At 38.5% G+C, this 19,042-nt stretch overlaps 2 protein-coding genes across 6 annotated transcripts in view; one reads left to right on the top strand and one right to left on the bottom strand.

Moving 5' to 3' along the window:
• arhgef15a (Rho guanine nucleotide exchange factor (GEF) 15) overlaps positions 1-6,198 on the top strand; it is a 26,808-nt gene extending 20,610 nt beyond the window's left edge. For 3 of the 4 annotated variants that reach the window (XM_067407698.1, XM_067407696.1, XM_067407695.1), the window contains 4 exons: positions 3,757-3,924; positions 4,032-4,111; positions 4,603-4,707; positions 4,790-6,197. In XM_067407698.1, the coding sequence (XP_067263799.1) occupies positions 3,757-3,924; positions 4,032-4,111; positions 4,603-4,707; positions 4,790-4,938 (502 nt within the window). In that variant the 3' untranslated portion in view covers positions 4,939-6,197. Of the gene's footprint in view, positions 1-3,756; positions 3,925-4,031; positions 4,112-4,602; positions 4,708-4,789 lie in introns of all 4 variants that reach the window. The other variant, XM_067407697.1, reaches the window with a different exon arrangement.
• LOC137034618 (uncharacterized) lies at positions 5,269-19,042 on the bottom strand. 2 transcript variants are annotated; one of them, XM_067407699.1, is made up of 19 exons: positions 18,930-19,042; positions 18,776-18,828; positions 18,580-18,669; positions 17,720-17,844; positions 17,166-17,309; positions 16,990-17,058; positions 15,680-15,868; positions 13,819-13,915; positions 13,458-13,675; positions 12,798-12,951; positions 12,424-12,632; positions 12,224-12,341; positions 9,894-10,102; positions 9,662-9,776; positions 9,405-9,574; positions 7,656-7,753; positions 7,285-7,427; positions 5,974-6,019; positions 5,269-5,351 (listed from the first exon to the last, which is right to left on the bottom strand). In XM_067407699.1, the coding sequence occupies exons 1-18, from the start codon at positions 18,956-18,958 to the stop codon at positions 5,985-5,987; spliced, it is 2,265 nt and encodes a 754-aa protein (XP_067263800.1). In that variant the 5' UTR covers positions 18,959-19,042; the 3' UTR covers positions 5,269-5,351; positions 5,974-5,984. The 2 variants fall into 2 exon arrangements, with proteins under 2 accessions (XP_067263800.1, XP_067263801.1); XM_067407700.1 differs by lacking the exon at positions 5,269-5,351 and having other exon boundaries at positions 12,424-12,551.

Below are 19,042 nucleotides of genomic sequence, written 5' to 3'. Positions count from 1 at the left end.
ATTATCTGTACAAGGTCATTTATAATATATTATATAAATGACCTTGTACAGAGGCCCTCGACCTAAAACAATGTTATTTTATTCCAGCAGTCTGCATGTTCATTGGTAATAGACGTTAAACATGAAGAACGCATTTATTTCACATTCCTTACTGGCGGACTTTCCAAGGGGTTCACGGACAAGAGCTTTGCTGTGAAAAAATTCACAGATCAAGCTGGTGAAGAGGACACCAGTTTCATTCCTCCAAGTGTCCAACATTCGGAGATATAGCCATTATAAAATTAAGAATCGCTACGAAAAAAAAACGGATTTCGGCCCAAAGGAGAGCGTCACCTTAATTCACAAATCATGGAGAACGATATTTGGTATTATTTGCATGTCTATGACAGCGCACTGCGTATTTATAGCCAAAAGAAATCTGAATATCAAACCGCAAACTATCTTTACTGCGGTATAATACCGTAATTATGCAGCGCGCGCCGGCGCATTTGCGCATGCAACTCTTGAGTGCGCGCCGCAAGCACAGTATAACGGCTGATTGGACCGTCGTGTTCATTTTTCTGAGTTTTACGACATGGGCTGGACTGGGACAAAAAAATGGCCCTGGCATTTTTGCTCAGACCGGCCCACCACAATCGGTCGGACAGCACCCACCAGAGTATTACAATTATTTGGTAGAGTTATTAAAAGTACACTTAGTAAGAGTAGGATTTCTATGGACAATGTGCTCCATGATATAAAAGCTAACCCTTAGAACGTGGATGTAGAATACTGATAATTCTATAAAGAATATAAATAATAATAATTTCAATGAAACAGACAGCAGAAAATCTATAATTTACAATTACAAATATACTTTGTTTTAAAGAGCACAAACCCCTGTTTAAGTGTCAAACATTTACCTCTCATTGTTTAGGTACTCCCCATTAAAAACAATGAAAAAGAAAACTATACTACCAAATTACTCACAAAAAACGTCCTAATAAAATGATATTCATGCTATTCACTTGCCATAAACAACCAAGTGTTCATACCAGAGTAATAGGGTACAAAAGCTACAAAACATAACTTTTTATAGCCGAAAAGTGAGATCTAGTAGACCATCATCACGACTAACAGCTATAAATAGACACTTATAGTCTCGTTGTGAAATAAACACATCATCAGTAATATTAGCTACATTATAATAATAACAACATGATTTTTTTTTTTTTTTGAAAAATCAAATTGCATCATTTCAGGTTTTTCTATGAGAAGGGGCCGTTACTGCATAAGTGAACTATGATAGCTACAAAGGAACTGCTAACTACAAAAAACAGTGCAAAATAACTTGCTGTGCTATTTGACTTTAGCTGACTGAGTGACCAGTGCAGTAGGTGACAGTCTGACTTTATAATAACGACGACGATTATGTTCTTATAATATTCATTCATTTAAGCATCCTCGTCGTCGTCGCCTCATGAGTCCCTCGCTGTTAATCATGTAACTACCCTGCTTACCGCTTCTATTATAGGCCTACTCCTGCTTACTCTGTCCCTCATTGGCTTCACTGTCAGACACCTGCTGCTCCTCTGCCTTACAGGTCTCCTCCATGTTCTATGTTCACCTGTTTACCTGTTTTTGAACGTCAGGTACTGTAGGTTTGGAAACTGAAGCTACAGTAACTGCACTAAACATGCCAGTAATTTTTGCACGTTGAGGCATCAACCTCTACATCTTTTTATTTTTTTGCCCGCAACTTCTCCGCACCCCCCTTGCACTTGCACTTTTGTTTCTCCATCCTCCTAATCCACAGATGTTCTGGCGAAACAGAGGGGACGGGGTGGAGTCTAAGAGATGTGATTGGGCCAGCCCAGTGTCAGTATGGAAAATGAACCAATGGGCCGCTGTCCCTGCTTAATGGGCCGGTCGTTGGCCAATTTTATGTTTATTAAAAAAAATCATATCATATAGCGGCCCCGCCCTTAAGTGCGTCGGCCCACCGGGCATTTGCCCGGTATGCCAGATTACCAGTCCAGGGGCCTTATGTATAAACGTTGCGTACGCACAAAATGGGCATAGAAATATGCGTACGCATTTTTCCACGCACATATCGGGATTTATAAAAAATAAACTTGGCGTAAATAAGTGCGCACTGTAAGGATGCTCTTGACCATGCGTACGCACTCTTTTAGAAGAGTATGTGTTTTGGCGACACCAGCTGGTCCAAATAGCAATAACTATTTAAAATGAAAAACTTCTAAATTATCCTATTACATCACCCAATAAATCAAATTGCATCAACCTGAATTATCATTATCAGCATTCTTAACCAGGTGCAAATACTTTGAATTTACTATTTTATTTTTATTTTTTAATGAATGGGCTATAAAAAGGTATGTACGTATATAACATATCATAGTAGATGTGCTACTTTCGATCACTTTTCCACTGACACGCTGTTTTAATGGCAGCGAGGAGCGCTGGAAGCACAATAATTCCTCTTTAAACTAAACTGCAGATGTTATGACAAAATATTTTTTCGATTCTATAGTCCCATTAAGCCAGTGGTCGCCCCGTCCACACGGAGACGCGTTTCAGTGAAACCGCACAAATTCTTTATCGGATAGGCGTTTCGTCCACACGGATCCGGCGTTTTCGAAAGGTGAAACCGGTATTTTTTGAAACCTGGTCCTAGAGGGGAAACATTTGAAAACGCCGGCTTGGCGTTGTCTTGTGGATGGGGCAATCCGTATATTTTCTGAAACGATGATGTCATCACCCCAGGTGCCGACCCTAGTCAGACGCGCTAACACCACAAAACACTACCAACAACAGCAATAGCAGACTCTACATGCTTGTGTTCGTGCTGCAGAAGCTACTGAACCAAAATAAAGTGTTATTTCTAAGCTTTGCTAAAGTTTGTATTCAGCGCGCAAGGTTTATGCGCATGCTCCAAGTCTTCTTCGCTGCTTTAAGTCCATTTCTGCGGCAGAATTACAGCGCCACATAATGGTCTGGCATGTATACTACATCGTTTTGAGTCGTTTCAGTGGTTTCGTGTGAACGCATTTGAGACGAGGGAAAAAAAGGTAAGCTCCGGCTTCGTGTGGACGTAGCCTCAAACTCAATTCCTGGAGGGCCACAGCTCTGCACAGTTTTGCGCCAAGCCTAATCAAACACACCTGATCCAGCTAATCAAGGTCTTCAGGATTACTAAACTTCCAAGCAGGTGTGAGTTGGAGCTGGTTGGAGTTAAACTGTGCAGAGCTGTGGCCCTCCAGGAATTGAGTTTGAGACCACTGCATTAAGCAATTTGTTAGTAACCACCTTTTTAAGAAACATACCCTCAGTTTCACAGACAAGGCTTAAGCTAGTCCTAGACTAAAATGCATATTGTAGCAGTTTTAATTGAAAGCAACTTGCACTGAAATTTGCAACTGACATCTTGTTTTTTCTCAAGATGCACACCAGTAATGTTTTTTTTCTAGGGCATGTTTATAAAAGCTACTTAAATGCCCTAATTGAACTAAGGCCTAATTCTGGCTTAGTATAAGCCCTGTCTGTGAAACCGGGCTATAAAAACTTAAATCAGAAATATCCCACTCATGATTTAACTCAGCTTATTAGTAGAGACTGCAAGGCTTCAATTGGGTGTGACTGATGGAGACATCCAAAATGTGCAATGGTGCAGGTTCCCAACATTGCTCAATATAGTGAATTAATCATGGGAATCTTTGACCTTAAGTGGTGCCCTTTTCTGCCTCCTCCTCTCAGTGGCTGTCCAGACCGCTTTGTGGTGATCGATCATGCTCATCGGTCCCTGGTTCAGGTGCAGGCTACAGAAAATGGTCTTGGACCACACTTGGATCATTGTTTCTGTCTGACCCTCCTGGAAAACCATCGGGGTCACACCTGTGAACACCTGCTCAAAGCCAACACAGAGTGAGATTTATGTAGCTCATGAGCTTTATTCTATTCTATGAAATAAAAAGAATGCGAGGTATGAATGACTAAAAATTTAAAAACACTGGTTAATACCCTCTCTACAGGTCAGACATGCATAGGTGGATGGCTGCATTCCCATCGATTAATGGAGCACTTTGTGAGGAGAAGATTTATGAGGACTGGGGTAAGCTTTCAATTTATTACATCACAGACACTGTGGGAAACTTTGCACCGTGATCTAGCATTTTCTAATTTAAAAAAAAAAAAAAAAAAAATTAAATCAGTGGTCATTTTCATGCCATTTTATATGCCATAATGTTTCAACTTTTTCCATAGAACACAAAATGATGACATAAGCAGAAATGCTGTTGAGTTCAATATGTGAAAGTAAATGGTGACCAGTAGCTGTCAAGCTTCAAAAATTGGGATGTAAAGCTCCTTTTGAGTTCCACTGGGTAAAAAAAAAAAAAAAAAAAAAAAAACTTTGCTATCCTATTAATTACAACAGACTTATCCAGAATATAATAGGGGAAGCTTCTTATAAAAGGTTCTTGTTACACAGTGCATCCTGCTCCATAAATAACGTGTGTGTGTGTGTGTGTGCGTGCGTGTATGCACGTGTGTGTCTGTGTCTCCCTCTCTCTCTCTCTCTCTCTCTCTCTCTCTCTCTCTCAGACTGTCCTCAAGTGCAGTGCATCAGTCAATATGTAGCAAAACAGGCAGACGAGCTTAGCTTAGAGCCATCTGATGTCATCAATGTGCTGCGCAAAACCAGTGAAGGTACAAATAAAATCCCTTAAATTCTTAAATGGACTCAAAACAGTTACTAAAACTAATTTCCATGTTCATTCCACTCCTCAAGGTTGGTATGAAGGAATGCGTCTCTATGATGGAAAGAAGGGCTGGTTTCCAGCAGAGAACGTGCTAGAAGTAACCACTGATCATCAGAGACGACGGAATGTGAGAGAGCAGTACCAAATCTCACAGACAAGTCAAAACACTCAAAGTTGACACCAACTGACTTATCCTAAAAGTATCAGTGGTAATCGCTACCCAGCTTACTCGTCGTCTCTCCCCAATAGTTTCCGGTCACTCTTTGATTTTTTTTTAATATGCAAAAAACTGACTGTTCAAGACTCCATGAAACTGTCTGAGAAACAACTCTGTCCGGTGTGTGACCTTTCCTATTGAAACGGGAAGTTGGGGCCAATTAGTAAACCCCTTTACCAATGTCATCTTTAGAAAAATGAAGTAAATCAAGAGGATTTTACAAATGTCAAAATGGAAGCATGGATTGTTAATCAAAAAGAAAGTTTTATTGGACAGATCTATTGTTGTCATGAGGTAACAGGACAAGCCCCTTTCATCATGCTGTCAGGCTCCACCTTCAGCTCCATAGAAACAGTGCAGGCAAGTTGTTATTGCTACATTTGTCATAAATTCAACACACAAAAAAACAAAAATATTTTCAGTTAACTCCTTTTCCATGGTTTACCCCAATGTTAAGAAAACAATTTGGATAAAAATGAATACAACAATAGTCTTGGAGTTTACTCTGCATTATGACGTGTCCAAGGCAATAGGTCTCAAAGGTTTTTGATTATTAATGCCAATATACACTCACCAGCAACTTTATTAGGTACACCTTGCTAGTACCGAGATGGACCCCTTTTGCCTTCAGAACTGTATTAATTCATCTTGGCATAGATTCAACAATGTGCTGGAAACATTCCTCATAGATTTTGGGAAGTATCAAAAGTCGCGGGGAAGTTGCTAAATCTAGCGACAAAATTGCTTAATTGGCAGCACTGATCTTGACCAGGTCTACATGCCTAAATGCTTCGAGTTGCTGCCATGTTATGAGCTAATTTGACTTTTGCGTTAACAAGCAGTACAGGTATACCTAATAAAGTGGCCGGTGAGTATAGAAACGCCCCATTCACAGGTCACCCAATACAACATTTTCTACTCATGTGCATTTTCTTTTTTTTAATAAGAGCAGATTTACCTTAATATACATGATTAAATAATAATAAACATGATTACCTTTATGGGTGTCATCCTCCAGCTGGCATGGAGTGCATTTTTTGATCTGTAAGTATATTGAATAAAGAAATTAATGCTTTAAGCATGTATATGTAAAGTTACATTAATCTTAATAGCCTGTTAGCTTTAGTGCAATTGAGAAATATAATATTCAGAACCAGGGTTCCCAAACTTTGTCAGCTGAACCTCTATGATGTAATTTTTTTGAAGTACTAGTTGAAATGTAAACCTTATTTTTGTAACCCTTCAATAAATAATGTTAAATGATATAAATCTGATTTTGTTTATAAAAATTGGTCATTGAAATGTTGCCTTTTTTTAAAAAAAATGTTGTTAAATTAAAACCAATACAGTAATTTAGCTTCTATAACAAATCTCACAAATCCCTGCAATTCCATCCTAGAAACACAAAAACGTTGTCTGGCTATCACCAGACCAAGCTCAATTTAAAATTGAACATTGGTCTGAGGAGTCTATGTATTTTCTACTGCACAAAAGGCGTGATCAACTAGCATTATTCACGCAGTTAGATAGTCCTTCAACCAATCAGATCAACGATCCGGGTGACGTACTTTGCAGAGCGATGCGAAAACTCCAGACAGGTTTAGTTTGTATTGGTTTGTAGCATTGATCAACGGTTTGCAGAAGCAGCAATGGCATCAAGCGATTTTTGCAGGTTGTGCAAAAAAAACAAAAAAAAAAAAAACATGAAAGTGAGTAGCATTTACACCCAATCGAGCAATTTGTTTTAAAGAAGTCATTCAGCATCGTCGAGAGGTTAAAAGGAATTGGATTGATGGTCGTGCTTGCAGTCGCTTCTCTATAGTCATCTTGTTATACCTGCCAATAGCGAGCAAGGTGGATAAGCCAGTCTGTGATTGGTTCCCGCAAAAGTGCAACAGAAGCAGTAGAAATGAATGTACGGGTTTCCAGACTGAGTTGCCGGGCGAAATCAAATCGCCGGCAGATCAGGCTGGGTCTACCCTGTCTTTTTTCTATTGTGAGCACAATAAATGTTCCACAACACAAACTTAATTAAAAACTAACCAAATAACAGTGCATAGCAAAATAACTATGATATAAAAACGGACTAATGGGAAGGGAAAAGGCAGTTTGTCCAATTACACACAACAGTACTTTAGTTTTCAAATAATCTGTCGCATGGTAGAAGACAAAGGAGGCAGATACCATGTGAAATGGCCTGTGATGCACGTTGCACTACTATTGTCTGCCAAGAGAGTCCCCAAGTACCTTAGTAGGTTGTTTACCTGTTACAACTGGTATCTTGTGAATGACTGATCTGTTCCTTACCTCTGTCCTCAAGATGCCTTGTGTGTGAAAGTGAGGCTGTTTTGAGTGTGCGTTTCATAGGTGGAGGTGTAGGAGGATGAGATGGCAGGTAGATGGCAAGAGTGCGATTTCCATTTTCCGGATGGACACAGCCAAGTGGAACCCTGAACCCAAGAGAAATACAGAGAATTCAATAAGGAATGTGTCTGAAAGTTTAAGTGCTTAACGAGCTGGGGCTGCACAGGAAAAGCGCATCACTACTTAAGAAATAGACTTTCTCGTAAGCCCCATTTAGTTGTTCAATGCGCATTTGACATTCTCTACAAGACCCTGTATTCATCCGTCAAATTGTGCACTATGGGTTCATTATTAATTAGAAAGGGGTTTTATACCTGTAATATAGTCGAGGTTGGCTGAGAGGTCTCAGGTGTGGAGGAAAAGGGGGCGTGTTTCTCACCTCATTCCTGTAAATCACCTGATCACCATCATGCTGCATTTAAAACATGTTTAAAAATTAAAATATATAAGTTCTGCAAGCCAAAAAAAAAAAAGGTAGTAAATAGTACAATGCAATATTATTATGGGTAATGCTTTAAAAAAAAAAAAAAAAAAAAAAAAAAGTAAATATTTATAAATATGCCATTACAAAAATGGGTAACTATATTTTAGCGTCCCTGATACATGTACTTAATTAACAGTAAATTATCCATAATTACATGCAACTAAACCTACACAAAACCCTATTCCTAACTCTAACACTATAGTAGGTACATGTTAATATAGATACTTATAATTACACTGTAACAAGTGCACAGATAGAGGAAATTGATAGAGGAACCATCTTTGAATAAACGTGTGAACCAAGTATATTCAAAATTTCAAGTTTAGATGAAAAATGTTTTAAGGGATAGTTCACCCAAAAATGAAAATTATGATTTACTTACCCTCAAGGCATCCTAGGTGTATATGACCATCTTTCAGACATACACAATCGGAGATATAATTAAAAATATCCTTAGTCCTCCAAGATTTATAGTAGTTGTGAAGGAGGGGGTGGGGGGAGGGGGTGTTTGGGGCACATTTTGAAGAAAGCATCCATCCATCCATCCATCCATCCATCCATCCATCCATCCATCCATCCATCCATCCATCCATCCATCCATCCATCCATCCATCCATCCATCCATCCATCCATCCATCCATCCATATCAATACTTACGGCTCCAGAGGGTATTTGGTTGTATGAGAAAAATATCCATATATAACATTTCACAAATTCAAATAACTAGCTTCCAGCGGACGACCATACGCATTGTAGCAATATTAGCTCAAAGGGGAAATATTAATTCATTAATTATACATTATGATTAAGAATATTTGAAATCGTTAATTGGAAAATGAGAAGTGATAGAGTGAAACCTAAGTGGGAACAGGAAATGGAGTTATGAAGAAAAGTCAAAAACCCAAAATGAATCATCAGTTTTCATAACAAGCCTTCTTTTGGCCCTTAGTTCCAGTGAAAGGAACTCTTAATGCTTCAGCATACCAAGACATTTTGGACAATTTCATGCTCCCAACAATGTGGGAACAGTTTGGGGATGGCCCCTTCCTGTTCCAACATGACTACACACCAGTGCACAAAGCAAGGTGTGGAGGAACTTGACTGGCCTGCAGAGAGTCCTGACCTCAACCCGATAGAACACCTTTGGGATTAATTAGAGCACTGCGAGCCAGGCCTTCTCATCCAACATCCAGTGCCTGACCTCACAAATGCGCTTCTAGAAGAATGGTCAAAAATTCCCATAAATGCACTCCTAAACCAGAAGAGTTGAAGCTGTAATAGCTGCAAAGGATGGGCCAACTCCATATTAAACCCTACGGATTAAGAATGGGATGTCATTAAAAGTTCATGTGCATGTAAAGGCAGGTGTCCCAAAACTTTTGGCAATATAGTGCATCTCAGATTGTGTTTGTCTGAAATAAAATAATCATACACCTTGGCTTGAGGGTGAGTAAATCATGGGATAATTTCTCATTTTAGGGTGAATCATCCCTTCAAGACTAAAATACAGTCACTATGCATTGCTTAAATTAAAAACTTTTCAATATTTCTCTATACACGGAGGCTGACAAGCTCCTACTGTTGCGACAGTGCCACAGGAGTCTATGGAGAAGCTGAATATGGCCCTGGAGTGGTCAGTCTCTAATGGTCTACAGGCAGGATCCAAGAGGGCTGTGTGATTGGGGTTCACTGGGGGAGAAGCACCAGCTGTGTCAACCATCACCACCATTCTTCCATCAGGCAAACACACTGCACAGAGAAGGAACATGTTTGTTGATCTTCTGGATAAAGTTCCAGTATGTATCACTCAAGAGTACAGTGGTTTGTATAAATTACCCAGTAACTCTCTCACAGGGAACACACAGCGCTGCACATGAGTCTGTTCTTCTGCTGTTTCCAGATGAACTAAACTCACCAGCACACTCACTAACAGACCTTGCAGTCCCAAGCCCTAAGAAACAAAGGAAAGCACTATATTGATCTTTCAGTGTTTAAACTATTAAAGTTGATACCAATCATCTTACATGATTTCAATAAATAAAGGCTGGTCTCAGGGCCTTTCATGTACCTCATAGGCCATGCCAGGGGCATAAAGTGGCACCTCCAGGCTGAGGTAGAGCTCATGCGGATCCAGAGAGAATCCCCCCAGCTCCACCAGCTCCCAGTCAAGCCTCATTCCTCCTACATACAAACTCCACTCAGAAGAGTCTAAATTACCATAGTAAGCCAATGTACGCACACCTCGCACTGTACATTCTCCTTCCAGCTTTGGCAGTACTGAGAAACATGGACAGATAAAAACAAATGCATTCTGTAATTGCTCCATTAATAAAGGACAGATTCAGACTTGTTGCTGCATTCATGTACTATTTTTAAGGGGTTTTCGCTCTAGCCATTTAGTTCGAAAGAGTATGGTTCACATGAAAAACTAATAATGTGAAAACAGTGGACAGTGGTACCAAACCAGAAACTACATGTAGGAGGTGGATTTAGTTTGGATGCATGGTAACACTTTACAATAAAGGTTTATGTTAACATTAACTAATGTGTTAACTAACATGAATTAACCATGAGCAATACATTTGTTACGGTATTTATTAATCTTTGTTAATGTTTATAGTTTGTTCATGTTAGTTCACAGTGCATTAACTAATGTTAAAAATACAACTCTTGATTTTAATATACAGGGATGCAAACAGGTAAGGAGGGAAAAAAAAGTGAGCACAATTTTTTTTTTAAAAAAGATATTGGCTTTACATGCTCATTTGTAGTTACTTACAGGGTAATAAAAAAATAAAAATAAATAAAACAAAAAGGTAAAAATACCTTAAATGTTCAAAACTGTAATTTTTCTTGCAAAAAATTAACATTGTTGCAACATTTGACCAAAAAAAAAAAAAAACCATTTGGTTAAAATCTCATGTAATAAATAATAAAATGCTATGCAGGATAACCTTGTAAGACCCCCCTACCCCCCATAAAACACTTTCTCATTGGATCTATGCAAATCCCACAGGTGACCCATTTTGATCTCAAAAAAGTGAGTTCTTACCTAAAGGTGAGGAGTTTGCATCTATGGATATATTAGTAAATGTTGAAATTAACAATAAGATTAATAAATGCTGAAGTAGTGCGGTTCATTATTAGTTAATGTAAACTAAAGTAATTAATGTTAACTAAATGAACCTTATTGTAAAGTGTTACCGGATGCACTAATACTATGGCAAGAAACTTGTACTCCGATACACACTTGTTGAGGAATAAAATATTTTTAGATACCATAAGTGAATTTAAGACATCACAACATTATAATGTACAGGTTTTTTTTTTTTTTTTTTTTTTTTTTTTTTTTTTTAAGAGAGGCTATCTGTATGTGCAAACAGCAAAAGATGTAATTTACACAAAGTGAAAACAAAAGAATTTTCTTTGCACTATACACATACTAGTCGGATGCCATAATAGCAGTAGATACTATTTGAACCTCAGTGTTTTGTAGTACGTTACAAAACAGTATGCAATGTATGGGATTACAAATTTAAGAATCTGTTTAAGATCTGATGGTCCTACGTCCTGACATAACATCACATGAAATACTAAAGGTGAAGTATATTGTATTTAGCATTTTAAGGTAAAGATGACAACATCAGATGAATGATTCTGTTTAGCAAAGTTTCCAGCAAGAGTTTTCTGCCAGTTCCTGTCCTCTTTATTTTATGTCTAATGAGTCAGATTACTGAGATTTTCACCTTTTGTCATTAATGTCTCTTGGAGCCCCTGTCCGATTCTTTGAATAGGTATGCTGATTGGATTAGGACTGGCGACACTTTAGAGTCTGGGGCAGGTTCCAATACCTGAATACTTCATAGGCATGCTTTCTATGGTAGTCTCCCTGGTGCTTTGTCTCTATCCCGAAGCACTGCCCCCTAAAATGTATATAAACTTCAATGTACACTGCCTTAGTTAGATTTGATGACTGCAGCTACCGACAGCACGTGTTCTCAATAAAGAATCCTGCTGAAGATGCATCCATGTCTCCTGGTCTTCGCTTCCAAGATTTCCAACAAATGACAACATTCAGTGTAAATGATTATTTTTATTACAATCATAAATTGATGCTGCCTAGGAGCTTACTTGTCCCCATCCCAAAAACCCAGTCCTACACCTAACCCTAAGGTGGACTCAAACTCGAGTTGGTCACGTCAAAAGCGAAATCTGTTATTCTTGCTCCCTATGCCACTTTTCCAGTTACCAGGTAAGTTTCTTTAGTAATTGTCTGTCTCAATACAATGGTTGACAAAGCAAGTGTAAATAGCTTTGGCCAATGGCCAACAAAATGGGCTATTTGCACTTAGTGAAAATTAGTGTTAAACTAACTTTTTGTGGGTGGACATTACATACCTACATCCTGCAGGTCTGCCTCAACAGTAGCCGGATAGTTGTAGATCTCTCCATCAGGAGACAGAATGAAAGAGAAGACCCCAGAGAAAGTGTATCTTCTTAACCTGTCTCCCAAATACTAAACCACCAGAGAGGGAAGGATGCATTCTTTATAAAAAATATCAACAAAAACACTTTGACAAATGTATGTGGTCCATCACCTTCTGTGAGACAACTGGATGATGGAAGGGCATCTGAAACAGATACATGTATGTGTTGTTTGGGAAAGGGTTTTGAGAGAGACGAACACCATTCCTTTCCATTTCCTCCCAGAGCACCAGCTGACCTGCTACGGTCACATTCCCCAGAGAAACATCATGAGGAAAACAGCACAAGGAAATGGAAAACTCTCCCTGTGAGGGCACGGTCTCTACATTGGCAGAGAGAGAGAGATGGCCTTGACCTCTGCAAGTAGGTGGTACCTTGCCATAATGCAAAGTGGACAAGACTTCATGGAGATAGTCAGGCTAAGTGAGACAAAAGTAACATAGCAGCTACAGAAAAATGTGTAAGTGATTTGGCTTGTGTTTCTCACTGTTAATAAGCGTGACTGGTCGGGGCAGGCGATAAATAAAAAGTGTTCTGAATGTCCGTTGACGAGTCAGACTCCATGCTGTATCCTCCCATTCACGCAACAGGAAGACGTCCACAAAATATGACTGAGAGTAATGTCCATCAATCGCGTGACTCTGGGGGGGGGGTGGGGGGTGGGGGGGTATTAGACAGTTGGTAACAGAGACACTAAATTTTAGTTTATTTGGGTAAAGGAACAAATGTGTAATACACACACACCAAAATTTATCAATTTATTCAGACACCTTGAACATTTCATTCATTAATACAGTTTATTCACTATAGTTAAAAAAAAAAAAAAAAATGGTAATAAAATGACAAGATCTCAGAGTTAAACTGTTAAAAAAAAAAAATCTTATGTCAGATAACACGCCAGCAAAACATGGTTAGGTCAAAGTGTCTGAATAATTTTTGGTTCCAAAATTTATAAATTTTACTGGTAGTCCACTGTATGAAGAATTTTTGGGTATAATGTGTCAGTTTACTTTATTTTGCCATCGTCACTTACATAAATGAACTATAGTGTCCTCCTGCACCCACTAGTGAAAATATAGTAATAATTTTTTATTTGACCACACACGCACACAAACTAAACACTGAGGGCATATGATCTCTGGGATACCTTGATAAATCCTCCTTCGGCACCAAATGGAATACGGATCTCCAATGTTCCATTGTTGTCATGAATCATGTAACCACGCTGGTGGGCAACACACTCAGACAGGTAACGTCCTCCAACACCCAACTTAAGGCCCTTTTCTATGAAGGGAGGATGGACAAGAGGGGGGAGGTTGCGTGGGAGAGACCACAACACATCTGAACCATCCATTCGGGCCTGACCTACAAAAGGATTTGAAGAGGTGGTGAACATTTGCATGAAAGAGATCAGAAACAGTTCAGAAACATAGTAGATCTTAAGCAACAGTTTATGAGCTATATATTGACTGGGAGGACTAAAATTGGAGACAGGAAGAACAACATACTCATAGTGCAGGCCACTGACATGTCCATAGTCAACAGGGTCCATTTAAGCTTGTACAAGATGGTGGCACTGACCACTTCCACATCAGTCTCACCCAACTGAAACCATTCAGACAAACAAGGACTTTTAACAGCTCACAGTGAAATTAAAATTTAGACTTTTATACCAAGGAACATTAGCACTGACTTAACAGAACTTTCATTTTTGGGTGGACTTTTCTTTTATCACCCTCATGTCATTCATAACCTGTATGACTTCCTTCAGCGGAACACAAAATATCACTTTGATATTTTAGAATTCAGTTGGTTTCAATGTTTCAAAGTATCTTCTAAATATTTCCTTTTATGTTACACAGAATGAAGTCATACAGTTTTGTAACAACATAAAAGTGAGTAAATGACAATAAAATTTTTGGGTGGAGTATTCTTCCCCAGATAGCACACGTACATCTGCAAGATGTCTGTTAAAGATCACTTCATCTGGAAAGCATCTGCTGTTTACAAACATCTGATAGACGTCTTTAAGATGTCAGTTTTACAAACATTCTAAATCATAAACATCTTAAAGATGTCTTCTAAACGTTTATTTGACATCTGAAAGGAAACGTCCTATAGACGTATTGCAGATGAGCAAACACTCTAAAAAATACGTCTTCCAGACATAAACACACACATCAAATAGACGTCTCTGAGATGTACGTGTGCTATCAGGGTCAATTCCTTTAATAACTGGTGTTAAACCAATGTCAAGAATTTAAAGGGATAGTTTCACCCAAAAATAAATTGATGTTTATCTGCTTACCCCCCAGCGCATCCAAGATGTAGGTGACTTTCTTCAGTCGAACACAAATGATGATTTTTAACTGCAACCACTGCAGTCTGTCAGTGGTATAATGCAAATCAGCGGGAACTTGGACTATAAGAGAAAATAAAACACGCCAGACGAATCCAAATTAAACCCTGCGGCTCGTGACGACTCATTGATGTCCTAAGACACGAAACGATCGGTTTGTGCGAGAAACCGAACAGTATTTATATCATTTTTTACCTCTAATACACCACTATGTCCAACGGCATTCGTTACTCGATTCGTTTGGTCTGATCACGCTCTGACAGCGGCAGTGATGTCTCGCGCATATACTTCAATGACAGCGAGACATCACTGCCGTTGTCAGAGCGCGATCAGACCAAACGAATCGAGTTATGAATGCCATTGGACATAGTGGTGTATTAGAGGTAAAAAATTATATAAATACTGTTCGGTTTCTCGCACAAACCGACCGTTTCTTGTCTTAGGACATCAATGTGTCCTCACGAGCTGCAGGATTTAATTTGGACTTGTCTAAGCAAGTTTTATTTACTGTTATTGTAGAAGTTCCCATCCACTAGCATTATTTGACTGACAGACAGCAACGGTTGGAGTTAAAAATCATAATGTGTGTTCTACTGAAGAAAGAAAGACACCTACATCTTGGATGCGCTGGGGGTAAGCAGATAAACATCACATTTTCATTTTTGGGTGAACTATCCCTTTAAGATAAGCTCTAGCAGCTTAAGGCTGGAATACACTAGACAACACAAGAGGTCTTCTAAAATCGGCTCAAAATCAAACAGGTTTGGAAAGTGTTTCAATTGTACATCATGTAATCTTATGTAAAATCTGTCAACTCCGACTGCCAAAAACCAGCACCAAGCCTCAACTCCTCCAGATGACAAATTAGGGCAAATATCTGTGCAGTCATGTAGAGCATTTCAAATGATCATTGTGGCCAAAAAAAAAAAGTTTGAGATGTAGAAAAATCATTTAACTCGAGCTGCTGTTTAGATAGGATTAGTAATCTAGTCCTCTGCTTTATCCTTTACCTGTAGCATGTATGCCAGTTTGGATCTGTAGGCACAACGCAGGAGGATGCGACTGTCGGTGGTGTTAATGTGGTAGCCCAGCAGGTGTGCCATTCTCACTGGCACGGTCTCCTCCCTCATGCCACCCTCCTGATGAAGTACTGGTATGCGGAATACCACCCTCCATTCCCTCAAACCGTCATCTAGCTCCTAAGATGATCCACAAAAAAAAAAAAAAAAAAAAGTACCGTATTGATAGCTGGGGAGGGCTACACAACACTTAAAGGGTGAATTGTGTAATTTCTGTACCAGTAGCAGCACCAAATAGAATTACAATCTGAGTGGCCAAGACAATCAAGTCAAGTTTATTTGTATAGTGCATTTCAAAATACACATTGGCTCAGTGCAGGTTTACAGAAAGTCATACGGTTTTGTATGTAATGCCTTTTAGTGCTTTATCATAGAGCAAGTTTTAGGGTTGGGCGATATACGATGATACACATGATCCTCCAGATTTTAGATCATGCTATATACTTTTTATAGTATTGTCTGGTCATCAGTGCAATTGATAGATTTAAAGAGATTTAAAATATATCTGTATTGTTCTATTAAGAAATTTAAACATTGGTCAGATTTGTTCAAAGAGAGACCAAGCGATTCGCAAAGATTTCATTTAATGAAAACATGATCAGATATCACGGGTGAAAAGTCTGACACTCAGGCAGATAATGGTCTGTTCTGTTGTTTAAAAAATAAATAAATAAATTCTCAAAAAGCATCAATGAAGATACAATTAGGTTGTCTTAACTGTAAAATATCTGAAAGTCAAGGAGCCTGATGAGAGTTTAACTTTATCCAAATTTAATTAGAAATCATTTAAGCTACAATGTTGAGGAATATAGTTTATGGCAGTAATTAAGTAGCGTCTCTGAATTCAGGCAGAATTAATATAATGTGATGCCATCCTTTACTGTGGTTGAAAATTGCTTTTCCAAGTTTTTGGTTGAATATTATATTGTGCTTAAGAGTTTGGTCATATCACTCACCTGTAAAAAAGTCAACAGACAGTGATTTAATCACCCAGTGAGCAAGCAAAAGGTAAAAAATAAATAAATAAATAAAAACCTGGGAAACACAGGCTACACCAGGGAGCAAGATCTCTTAGGGCTGCATAGCAAGAATGGCTGGCTCAAAAACAATGGCTTGAGTAAAATTAGTCAAAACCTAACAATGGAAGTTAACTCAGTTCACAGGTGCAGCTAGTCATGAAAGACACATGATAATTTCAGACACATTAAATCCAAACTGTCCAAATGCACACAGTCTCTTACTACAGGGGCTGGGGTTACCCACGCTGTGCCCATGTGATTATTAGGAGGCAGCTGTTTCAGCACAGACACCTAGGGGAATAGAAAAGCATCAATGGATTGAATTTTGTTTCTACACAATGGTTTTATATTTGGAAATTTAAAATTTATAAATACAAAATATAAGAGATTCATTCCACCTCCATGTAGTTCTGCTCACAGACAAGCTCCCGAGGCCCCCATGGGACCTGAAGAGGGCAGGTGAGCAGTAAAGGGTAGGATATCTCCTCCCCATTTGAGTCCTGATTTATAAACCACACAAGCAATCGAAATTCTGCCTCCCTCTGAAACCAAAAACCACCAACATTGCCAACCGTTGTGCTCTCAGGCTTATAAAAACATAATTACCATACGGGGTATAGGGTGGGAGGGGGAATTGATTGCTGTTGCTAGAAATTCACTGTACAAAAAAACACCTGACAATGCTTCACATATTATGGTGCCCGAGTTCTGTTCCCCCCCTTCCCTAGCATAAAACATTTAAATAAATGTAATGCAATGTTAAACCATTTACCAATTTCTCAGTATGTGTTAAGGTAACCTGTTGATTGGTTAACCGTTTTGCTGTAGAACTTTTACAGTTATTTATTTATTTATTTGTTTTTGTTTTTTTAAGAATTTGACAGATGTAGTGACTTTGAACTGTTGTTGTATAGAAAAGCCTTATTTTGAGTGACATTTGAGTATATCTTACCTGGGTCTCCACCAGACAGGCCAGGTAGGAAACACGCAGTAGCAAGTCACCCCAGGAGTCAAGAGTCATAGTATAGCCACACTCTGCTGCCCACTGACCAGAAACCTCATGGACCTCAGAGTCTGCTGTGAGAGTGAAGACAATTACATAATTTCAATTACCAGATGCAGGGCAAATTAGGGTAACCTGGGACAATGAACAATGTTTTATATTTAAACTCTGAGGTGTAAATTTTTTCTCCATCATAAGCAAGTCTACTCAACCCCTAAAGAAAGTTCACCCAAAAATGAAAATTCTGTCATTTACTCACCCTTATGTTGTTTTAAATTAGTAGGAGTTTCTTTCTCCTGTTGAACACGGAAGAAGATATTCTGAAAAATGTTGGCAACCAGGCAGTTGACCATAGCCATTGACTTCCATAGTAATTTTTTTTTTTCTTCCTACTATGGAAGTAGGACCATCAACTACCATCAACTATATGGTTACCAACAATCTTTAGAATATCATCTTTTGTGTTCAACAAAAGAAAGAAACTGGTTTGGAACAAAATAAGGGTGTGTAAATGATGACAGAATTTTCATTTTTGGGTGAACTATCCCTTTAAGATCAAGTAAGTCATTATGATAAATTAGTTGTTTGTCCTGTGATTGAGGTGTTATTTGTGGGTCAACAAGTGTGCTGACTTTAAATTGCAAAATGGCAAAAACTGTCCCAGATTACCTTAATTCACCCACACAATGTGCTTCAAACCATAAACTATTCATTGATGTATTCAAGCTTCTTAAATTTAGACAAGAACATTCAGTTAATGAAAAGGAAAAAGAAAAATGAAAAAAACAAACAAACAAAAAACTGAATACCTTGAACTTCAAACCTAAATTTGTGGCCAAGAAAATTTGAGTTGACAGACAACCAGAAATGACGATCATGGCACTCTGTCCTGAACATACCTGAGAAATAAACACATTTAGGCCATCACACCTTGTCCATCGTCCAACTGTCTATAGAAAAGCATTACCTAAACCTTTTGATCTTTTAATAATTTTATTTGCTTACCAATAGGTATGGAATCAGTAAGAGATATAGGACATAAACCTAGCAAAAGAAACCTGAAAAACACATTTTCTTATCTGAAAGATAATCACAACAACGTCTTCGCAGTCGTCTGTATAGGCGAAATTTTCATTATTGGGGGAAAATTTAAACTCACCATAGCAAAGAAACGTAACACATGACCATAAATATAATTTCTACCAACTGTATACAAATTTTGAATGAAGAAAAACTGATTTTTCAAAAACAATTTTATACCGATTACCTCAA

Source organism: Chanodichthys erythropterus, chromosome 13 (genome assembly GCF_024489055.1).
Source record: "Chanodichthys erythropterus isolate Z2021 chromosome 13, ASM2448905v1, whole genome shotgun sequence".
Lineage (NCBI taxonomy): Eukaryota > Metazoa > Chordata > Actinopteri > Cypriniformes > Xenocyprididae > Chanodichthys > Chanodichthys erythropterus.
This window is presented reverse-complemented; position numbering and strand designations above follow the sequence as displayed.